At 43.3% G+C, this 10,578-nt stretch overlaps 1 protein-coding gene across 1 annotated transcript; it reads right to left on the bottom strand.

Moving 5' to 3' along the window:
• Positions 1-367: 367 nt before the first annotated feature.
• MSANTD3 (Myb/SANT DNA binding domain containing 3) lies at positions 368-7,693 on the bottom strand. Its single transcript, XM_006031352.3, has 2 exons — positions 7,234-7,693; positions 368-3,211 (listed from the first exon to the last, which is right to left on the bottom strand). Exons 1-2 carry the CDS (start codon positions 7,646-7,648, stop codon positions 2,802-2,804), a joined length of 825 nt encoding a protein of 274 aa, XP_006031414.1. The 5' UTR covers positions 7,649-7,693; the 3' UTR covers positions 368-2,801.
• Positions 7,694-10,578: the final 2,885 nt, after the last annotated feature.

Below are 10,578 nucleotides of genomic sequence, written 5' to 3'. Positions count from 1 at the left end.
AGGAATCCTGAAGAATTAGGATTATTTAGTCTGGACTGAGGTGGGGATTTAGTAACAGAGTGTAAATACCTTTTACAAATTCATCAGGAGGAGCAGCAAGAAATAGGAGATGCTCTCTTTACCAGGGCACTCCATGGAATAACCAGGAACAATAGCCACAAACTGACAGAGAGCAGATTTAAGTTAGACATCAGGAAGAACTTCTTTATGGTAAGAGTTGCCAGACTCTGTAATGGGCTCCCAAGAGAGGTGGTGCTCTACCCTGGGGGTCTTTAAAAGGAGACTGGACAAGCACCTGGCTGGGGTCATATGACCCCAGCACTCTTTCCTGCCCAGGCCAGGGTGTTGGACTCAATGATCTACTGAGGTCCCTTCCAACCCTAACGTCTACAAAACTATGAAACTTGAAGGGTGGCTATAAGGAGGATGGAGCTAGATTATTCTCTGTTGCTGTAAGAGACAGAACTAAGAAAAATGGTCCCAAATCACAGCAGGAAAAAATTACATTGGAGATTAGGAAGATGTTTATTAAAGTATTGGAATAGGCTACCAAGAATGATTATGACTTTCTATTCTTGGATGTTTAAGAGTAGGTTAGACAGATGCTTGACTAGAACAGTTTAATCAGGGATGATCCTGCCTTGAGCAGCGGGCTGGACTAGGTGTCCTGCAGGAAGTCTCTCACAACTTTACTATTCTATGATTTTGTATGATAATTTGACATATCCCTCATTCCACCCTCTTTCAGTGGTGATGTAGATGGTGCATGCACCAGGTGAAAGCACCATCACGCAGTCCAAGCCAGAGATCAAAACCTTACACCAAAATATTACCTTCCCCAACCACATTTTCTTCTTTCATTCCCCAACTCATTGACTTATGCATACTGTCATTTATTATGATGTTTCTTTTGGACCAAAGTAAAACTCTCTTACCTTACTCCCTCCTCTTAAACTCTATGCTCCATTCCTACACGAGAAAAGTTCAATCCACACAAAAAATGAAATTTCCCTATTCAGTAGGTTTGCCTCTTTAGATTTTACCTCTATTCTTTTTGGTCTTTCTGCAGGAGCTTAGTTGTGCTTCTCGTATATGATAAAGTTCATATCACTCCATTCACTGCCACTGCATTATAACTGACAGGCACAAAACTGACAGGCATGCACTGAAGCCAGAAAAACAAACCAGAGAAAAGTGAAAATGAAAACTCAAGCCAGAAAGAAAATCCGAAAAAAAAGGCTGTAATCAGAGGACCACTGGGACGGAAGAGGGTACCATCCACACTTTAACTTAGAAAATATTGCTATTGTATAGATCTGTGAAATACAACATTTAAAATAATAGGATTCTCAGATTCATAACTTAAAAAATATGAGTATTATTTTTGCTCATGTTCTGTCAAGCCTTAAAAATGTTCCTATACCCCTCCTCCAAAACACCTTTTCAGAGAAAAGACTCCTAAAACCTGTACTCTATAACTTTAGATTTTCTATCATATTTCTGATTTTCCAGGCCTGGCTTCACTTGGGAGCAGGGACTGTCTTTTATGTATATGTATCACACCTAACATAATTGGGCTCCAATTCCTGTTTGGGCCTCTAGATCCTACTCTAATACAAATAAATCATCAAAGTAGTGGTCCTTAGCTGACAGCAGAGGCAGAAATTGCTTTAGGCTAACACATGGGACAGGACCAAGAGAGAATTCACAGGCACTGACACAAATACTAGGCTAAAACATAGTACCAAGAAGTGAGAATCTGCCTCAGCCTCCTCCTGCCCTGTGCAGCATGGTTGGGGGTGGGATGGGGGTGTAGAGACTAACAGGATTCACAATCCTCACTTGTAATGAGGACAAGGCCCATATGCACTGATTGGGCTACTGAGGTCATGGACTAATACTGCAAGGTAGAAGAAGAAGCTGCTAATGGGCTGGGTAGCCAACTGCTTTTCAAGAATTTCATAATGTAGCAAAGCTTCTCTTCCCCAGAACAACTACAGGTAAACAGTGTCCTTTAGAGGCTGCTTCTCACTGAAGCAGCTGCAGCAGTTTGCTTCCTACTTCTAACCAGCCTAGCATCTGCAAGGTGTAGACAGAAGTAGGAGCAGCTCCTGGGAGAGAATAGTTCTTTTTTTCCCTCTTCTCCTCTGTCATGGCCCCAACAGCTAGCAGACCAGTACATAAGCATCTTCTCCATCAACCATCTTGTTGAAGGGTCTGACTTCTCTCCTCTGCAAATTAGTTACTGAAATGGTCCCCTCATGATGTCCTTCATTTTTACCTACCTGCTGCAGAGAGGAAATAAAAAAATAGAGTAATTCCTCTCTCCATCCCTGTCCCAGCATATCAGTGGATTACTCCTCTCTCCAGGGTAAGACTAAAAAGCAACTCCAACCCTTGTTTTCAACCAACAAGAAAGAAACTAGAAAGCAAGCAACTAAACCTGGAATTGGAGCATTTTCAAAAAACTTTCAAGTAAGGTCTACTCTAAGAGAATGTCCTGACTGTAAAAATGGGTGGCTGGGAATTTGAAGAAAAGAAACATTATGCTCATCCTTTAAATGCACTAATGTGCATATCAAAGTCGAATAGGGGGCAATAATTTTCATTTACCCACAAATGAACTAGACTTTGCCCTTATTGAACCCCACCACATCTGTTTTCCTAGCTGGAAAAAAAAATGTTCATTATTGAGTGGACAGCCATTCTGCTACAACTTCCATTTATCTTAACAGACTCTCAATTCAATATACCATAGTTATCTTGTGCTCAATTAGACTGAATCTCTGTCACCATAAATTCTAGGGTGAATTAGGAAAGGGTCTGTTAAAAGATGATACAGGCCATTCTTTTGTGATGGTTTGGAGTTTTCTCTCCCAATACATTTTCTTTTTATTTAGCACTTCCATTTTTATCCTGTGTTCCTCTTCAGCCATCTCACATTCCCTTTCAATTTGTTGTATTTTTGCCACATGCACTTCATTCATTTGTATCAGCTGTAGTTGTAAAATTGACATTTGCTGGTGATGTTCTTCCTCTTGCATCTTTTTCAAAGCACTTTCCTGAGTGGCTTTACTTCTGTAGTTTTTATCTGTTGCTATTCTGACATCTGAATAGGACGACTCAGGTTGAGAGGTGCCTTCACATACTGGGAAATGTACCAATTCTCTCTCTTCATCACATAGTTCTTTATTTGAAACAACAAATGATACTGAAAAACAGAAAAAGGTCCTATTAATGTTCCTTTCTCCATAAGCAAAGTTACTGTATAAGCAATAAACACAGCCATCAGTCCAAATAAACAGTACATTTCTTTAATATAATCTAGATGCCACCAGATAATAATCTTATCTACAATACTTGTGTTCTCTTTACAACATTAAAGTGTAAGAGTTTGAATCTCGCTCCAATTTTAGGAGATTCACAGTTGATGAGCTACTATCTGCAATAAAACAGAAGACATATTACTTGGTCTTTAAAATACCAGTCATACACACCACAGGAATGCATTTTATGCTAATTATGCCACTTGATTTGCTTTGAGAAATACCCTGATATTTCCACAGAAATTAACTGTACTACTTGTGCGTATCTATACATGCGATTAATGTGCATGAATAAACTTTGGACCTTATTGCTCTGGAGATTTTTTTGTGTGCAGCAGCACACATGTAGATTCTGCCCTGGCTGGTTGGGGCACAAAGTGCCTCAGTGTGGAGCTAGCTGGCAGGGAGCCCCTGCATTGAGGAACCCTGCATTGAGCCACTTGGCAGCACACGAAGAAAGGAAGAGCAACCCCTACCCCATCTCCATGTGCTGCTGAGTGGCTGCCTGGGGCACAGGATGCCACAGTGCAAGGGCTGTCTGCCAGCTAACCCCATGCTGAGAAACCCTGTGGCCTAGCCAGCCAGGGCGGCATCTACCCATGTGCCGCTGTGCATGAAAAAAACTCTGCAATAAGGTAGCACTTGTATTTTACAAGACTGCACTGCTGCAGAGTGTACTAGTTTTGTGCATCCTAAGAGGGGCACATATGTAGATGCCGAGACATTTACTGCAGTTAATTAGTCAACTGCACAGTAAATGTCTTGAGTAGGTGTGCCTCTTATTGAGTAAAATAATACACAGTGGGCACATCTATATGTGCCATTAGGAGACAGCAATAAACTGCTGAGCTTATTGCTCCACAATTTATTGCTCCCAGGTACACAATTTACACATGCACCTGGAGCGTAGCACATTGAACCAGGTCACAGCAGCTCTGGCTGGCAGGGGGCCCAAGGAGCCACCTGCTAGCCCAGAGCTGCTCTGGCCGGGCTCAATGTGCTGCAGAGGGGCTAGCTGGGGCAGGAGGGTGTTTCAGTGCAGCAGGCAGGCCCTGCACCAAAGCACTTTTGTGACCCAGCCAGTTGGCTCAGTGTCTACATGTGCACTGCTGAACATGAAGAAACCTTACAGCAGGGTAGGACTTTTATTTACAAGTCCTATGCTGCTGTGGAGTTTGTTAGTTACATGCACTCTAAGAGGGTGCACATGTAGATCGCAGAGATGTTTTCTGTGCAGTTAATTAGGCAACTGCACAGTAAATGTCTTATGTAAATATGCCCACAGTGTAAAAATAAGGATGTAAAAAATGACTCCTAAAGCAGGAGTAACATTGTAAATCAGGACCATATAAGTTCCATTAAAATAAACATTGCAAAAATGAATGTACCATCTTGATTAGAGAAATGTTATGTAACAATGCAGTTAAACTTTTTGTAATGGCAGTGTAAGGGTTATGTTGTAGCCATGATGATTCAGAAATTATGTGGGAGGATGATATTATTTATTGGACCAACTTATAATGGAAAATCCACAACCTAAGGAAAAAAAAGAAAGATGGCTAACTTTATCTCAACTACATAGTTCGTCCAATAAAGATATCACCCTAAGAAATCCTTTCTCCTCTTAAACTTTTTAGGTTATAGAACGATCTTCATAAGGCAAACCATGATACACTGTCTCTATTTTTGTAAGGAATTGGTTTTACCTAGTAACAAGTCAATATAAACGAAACTGAACAGTAATATTTCATTAGCCAGTGAGTGTCTTCTGCCTGAGTATTTATTAACTAAAGTCTCACTGGTTAGACCATTCTGTGTGGGCAGCACAGCTCACTTGGCAGTGCAGTGCAGGTGTGGTCTCCACACCTCACTCCATCTGGCATGCAGCTGCCCCTGCAGCAGCCTGCATGGGACCAAGCCCTGCCTGCACCATACTCCCACCCATGGCACCCCACACCTGCTCCTGTCCTGTGCCTGCCAGACAGCACCGCCCTGGTGCCAGCCAGTGCACACACCTTCCTGATGGGGCTGCTGCTGTAGCCACCCAGGTACTGCTCAGTTCTTTCCACCTCCAATGGCTCAGCTCCATCCACCTCCTTCCCCTGCTGTAGCACTCCAGGCAGCAGATAATGTAGGGAAGCCATGGGGCTGCATGCCAGGCAGCAGATGCCCATCCACATGGGGGTGAAGCTGTAGCTGGACAGCTCCTGCCCTGGCACACAGGGCTCCAACTCCAGCTCCCAGCTGCCTTCCACACATTCTACCCACCCAGCACGATGAGCAGCCCCCTGCAGGTAGCTGGGAGCTGGAGCCAGAGTCCCACATGCTGGGACAGGAGCCGCCTCGCTGCACCTTGCCCACTGCCTGGATCAGTGTGTGGTGCCTGGCATGTGTCCCCACAGCTGCCATCACTCCCCTGTGCTACCTGCTACCTGGAGCAGTGCAGCAGGGGCAGGAGGAAGAAGAGAAGGAGCCGCTAGAGGCAGGGGCATCTGAGGAGTACCTAGGTGGCTACAGCTGCACCAGGAGTAGCCCTGCCAAGAAGCTGTGCTTGCTGGCTGGGGCTGTCAGCGGGTGCAGGTGGGAGCGCAGGCTGCCCTGGGCCCCATGCAGAATGCCACAGAGTCAACCACGGGCCGGATACAATCAATTGGTGGGCACTTGCCTGCTGTCAGCAGGCTATATCCAATCAGTTGGTGTCCCAGATCCTGCCCGTGGGCCATGTCTTGCCCACCCCTGGTATAGGCCTTTGTCATGATAGATACATTTTCTATAGGTTTAAAATGAACAATGCATTTCCTTTCAGAATGCATTTGGCACCTCTCTTCAGAATATAAATGGGCCAAATAATTACTAAGAAACCTAGACTATTGAACCAATTTTTGACTTGCATATTTAGGATGTATGTTAATTCCATACTGAAACAGTTGCATTAAATTTATGTGCAGAATTTCTCAATTTTCTCTAGAAATAACCTTTAGGAAGAAAAGTATATGCTGTCTATTAAAATTTAACCTTGGATAGAAATTGGTTTCATTTAGAAGCTTGCATGCTGCTACAGTACGTTCTACATTGGATATGTAGTTTTTGTTTTATTTTCTATTTTTAAAATAGATTTATTTCACTGAAATTGCTTATTTTAAAATAAATGTGAAAGTTTTGTTTTACAAAAGAATGTATATACAATGAAAAGGGCTAGAACAAAGGTTTATAAAGACCCATGAAAACCTTTTAGGATTTCTCTTTTGTGATGAGCCTGCATGATGGAGGAAGTAAAAGAATATGTTGGAAAACTGGACATATCCATGTGTAAGTGATAAATGGTGAGCTTAAAATGTCTCTTCAAACTTATATAAACAAAATCAGATTTCACTACTAAACGGTTTAGTGAAATACAGAATCTCACAGCATCATGGTTCTGAAATATTTTTTGTACAGCCAGCATTTTTGAATACAGAGATTTATACTGCTAGTTTAAACACCCCAGAAAGAATTAGTAATAACGATAAAGAAAATTCATATACATCCTTTACTAAAACAGTGATTGCTTGCAAACATTAAAAAAGAAGAAGAAATGTGCTTTACTGGAAGCAGCAGCACAGGACGTTACTTTGAACTGGCTCTGCAGCGTCTATACAGATTGGGTGCTTCAGTGGGGCTTTTTGGCACTTTTAGCTAAAGCTGTTTCAATCAGCTATTAGATAGAAGTGCCAAAAAGCCCCACTAAAGCACCCAATATATACAGACTTTAGGTGAGCTGGGTCCAACTAACGCGCTGCCTCTTCTGGGGATCTGCTGGGCTCAGTGCATGAGTGCGCTGAGTTTAAAAGTAAAGTGCTGCTTTTTATTTTTTTTAAATGTTTGCAAGCAGCCAATGTTGTTTGGATCACTACCATAGCATTTATACCTTGGTTAGAAGTATCAGGCTGATATTCAAAGTCTTCTTCTGGCGGACTCTGTAAAAAGTACATTTGCTCAGGCATCATGCTGGCAATCTTCTCTTTTCCTATGATGTGAGTATTTATAAGAGGACTAATGCTTCTTTTTACTTTCTCCCGTCTTTCATGTGCCATTATCTTTTTTGTCCGTGCTTTGATATTTTCCCAGCATTTCTTTAACTGCTTGAAATCTCTTAGTGACACACTAGGCTGAGAATTATATTCATGGGCAAGTGCTTGCCAAGTACGTTGTTTCAATGCAATAGTTCTTGCATCACTTTTTTTACATTCAAGTACATATCTGTACTTTTCAACTAATGCAAGTAGCACACTCTTTTCCACTTCAGAGAAGTATTTAGCAGGCTTTATTATTTCGTTTTGCATTTTCTACTTTTTTCTCCAGGAAGCCAAATATCCTATGAAAATAAAAATAATTAAAAAATCAAGTCAGTATTGCTTTATACAGCAAATGATAACAAAATTAGGTTTTCAGTAACACTAAGGTGCGGATTCTAAATCACCTTCTTCCATAAGAAAAATTTTAGGATAACATAAGGAAACATTCAGTTTATTTACTGCAGAAATATCACTTGTTAGGTAACAATCTAACAAGATGTTTGGTATATAAACAAAACAGGATAAGCAAATTTTCCTAGCTTGGTTATGATTTGCAGACCAGGGTGTCATATTCTTTACCACTCTACCAAATAGATGTGCACAGCTGCAAACATTCTGTCTACAGCAATCACCAGATTTAAATGATATGTCTACTGGATCTATTTAATCTTTTTCCAGCAAATAGAATTTCCAAATGCTGACCTAAACTGTATCAGAATCTACTTATGAGTAGCTCCAGCTAAAGGGATTTCAAAACCTCAGCTGGCAGCTTTTTCTGACCAAGTGATTTTGTTTTACAGATATAAAGAACATGAAAACCACATACACCAGTTATAATCTAATCACCAGTGCAAGATATTGCATCATGTAATTACACATTTCAGATATTGGTGTCTGTAGAGAAGAAGATTGAGTGGAAACATGATAAACTTCTTTGTAATAACCTTTGACATTTTTGAAGATAGGTATAAACTGCTCACCATGCTCAATGGGAATAGGACAAAAAAAAAAGCACAGGCTTAAACTGCAGCAAGGAAATTCAAGTTTTTCTAGGAAGGTAGGGAGGGAAGGGAGGAGAGGAGAGGAGAGGAGAGGAGAGGGGATTTCTACATGTAAAGATAGTTAAGTACTGGAACTGATTACCACACGTACTTGAATATAAGATGACCCTGAACAGAAGAACAACCCCAATAATTAGATTCTATATATGGAAAATATAATATATTTATAAATTTATATATATATATAATATATTATAAATTTGATACAATTTTTCAGGTATGGAATCTAATTTTTGGAATTTTGTTTTGAATTTATCTCCCTCCTACTGCTACAGCAGGGAAAATAAATCTGGGGGTTCAGGTAGCCTCTCCCCCCGCCGCCCAATTTCTTGCCCCTGCAGTCACTTCCCCCCTCCTTACAATCAGACCCTGATTTCCATGTGCACATGGAAGTAAAAAGCAAATTTGAAATAACTGACCTTGAAATAAACATGCCTGTAAACATCTACATATAGTTCCCATAGACTTAGCTCATTCAGAATTGATACGTTGTACCTTTTTTGAAATTGCTGCAAGTTTTAGCACAGGTACACTCCATAAGCACACTATAAAGCAGCACTTTGGCACCTACTTAATCCATGATATTAGTTCAATTCCAAAAGGCTCATAATTTACCATATAGTACATTGGATTGAGCCCCGCAGAGTCGACAGCATTTCAAGCCATGGTGACTTCACAGCTCAGAACCACTCAGTATGTGTGTATACTGTAAGTGTACGAGGTGGTAGTGGGGGCCAAGCTGAACGTCAGCAAGAGCACCTGCCTGGCTGTGGGCGAGGTCAGGGACCTGGACTCCCCGGGGGTTTCTGTACCCCGTGAGGGGGTCAGGATCCTGGGGATAGATTTCAAACCGGAGCTGAGCAGCAGAACAGCATGGGAGAAGACAGAGGCCAAGGCAAAACAGAAACTGGGGCTGTGGCACTTGCGGTCCCTCTCCATGGGGGGGTGCGTTGCACTTGTGAAGACAGTGTTGTTACCGGTGCTTCTGTACACCGGGCTTCCCCCCTTCCGAGCGCATCACCCACGGGATCCAGAGGGCCATGTGCACTTTCTTCTAGGGCTCCAGGTGGGAAAAGGTCGCCTGGGAGATGCCATACATGGACAAGAGGGCCGGGGGCAGGGGCCTGCCAGAGACCCTCCTGTTCCTGTGGGCCAAGTACGTGAGCATGATCTGTAAGCTGGCAATGGAGGCAGATACCAAAATGGCATGTCTCATGAGATGCTTTGCAGGGCACATTCTGAGACACTGGCGGGTCTTCACCCCGACTAACCACAGGCCATGGATCACGGAACCATCCTGGTTCTACGAAACCTTGAACCGATGCCATGACGTGTACAGCCTGCAGAACATGGGCCCAGCGACCATGAAAAGTCACAGGAAGATTCAGGAGATGGTGAGACTACCGGACACCATGTCACCCGTGGACCTGCTCCCGGGCGACACATGCCAAGCCGTGTGGGAGCGCATCCACCGCAAGGAACTGCACAAAAATCACAGGGATCTACATTGGCTTATAGCTCACCGAGCCCTCCCGCTGAGGGCCCAGAGACATAGAGAGGGGCAGTTGGGGAGACACAGCTGCCCGTGGCCCAACTGCCACGGGGCCACCGAGACAATAGAACACCTCCTGTGACTCTGCACCTGCGCCAAGGACATATGGAAGAAGGTACAGCAGCTCTGCAAAGCAGTGACTGGCATCAGCCGGCTAACTAGCAAGGCTGTGCTGTACGGGCATCTCACCAAAAACCAGGGGAGCCCCTCGCTCGGATGTGACCAGTTTGCATCCTGTGTCAGGAGTGCCTTATGGAAGGCCAGGGACCTGCTCCTCTACAGACAAATGGACGTAGAGGTAGTGGGCTGTGTGAAGATGGCGCTGAGAGAACTCCGGACCTATCACCAGAAATCGGTAGCAGAGGATGGAGAAGACGTAGTGAACGCCACCTGGCACAGGGACACGTGGCACAGGACCATACAACCCCCACCAAGGTAAGAAGAGAGCAATGGCAGCGGAGAAGAGGAACAGATGAGTGGAACGGAGGACAGCGACAGTGACAATGCAGCAGCAATGTGTCCTCCAGCGGAAGCTGGAGCGACAATGATGAAGAGACCATGTAAACTGAGTACCTGACCCCGGA

Source organism: Alligator sinensis, unplaced genomic scaffold, assembly GCF_000455745.1.
Source record: "Alligator sinensis unplaced genomic scaffold, ASM45574v1 scaffold882_1, whole genome shotgun sequence".
NCBI classification, from domain to species: Eukaryota; Metazoa; Chordata; order Crocodylia; family Alligatoridae; genus Alligator; species Alligator sinensis.
Note: the sequence above shows the minus strand (reverse complement) of the source record. Positions and strands in the feature narration are given on the sequence as shown.

Bases quoted from the DNA above. Each gene is read 5' to 3' on its own strand.
- MSANTD3 (XM_006031352.3), bottom strand. From the start codon at position 7,648: ATGCAAAACGAAATAATAAAGCCTGCTAAATACTTCTCTGAAGTGGAA. The intron at 3,212-7,233 runs GTATAAATGCTA...TCTGTTTTTCAG, and splicing joins GCCTGATACTTCTAACCAAG to TATCATTTGTTGTTTCAAAT.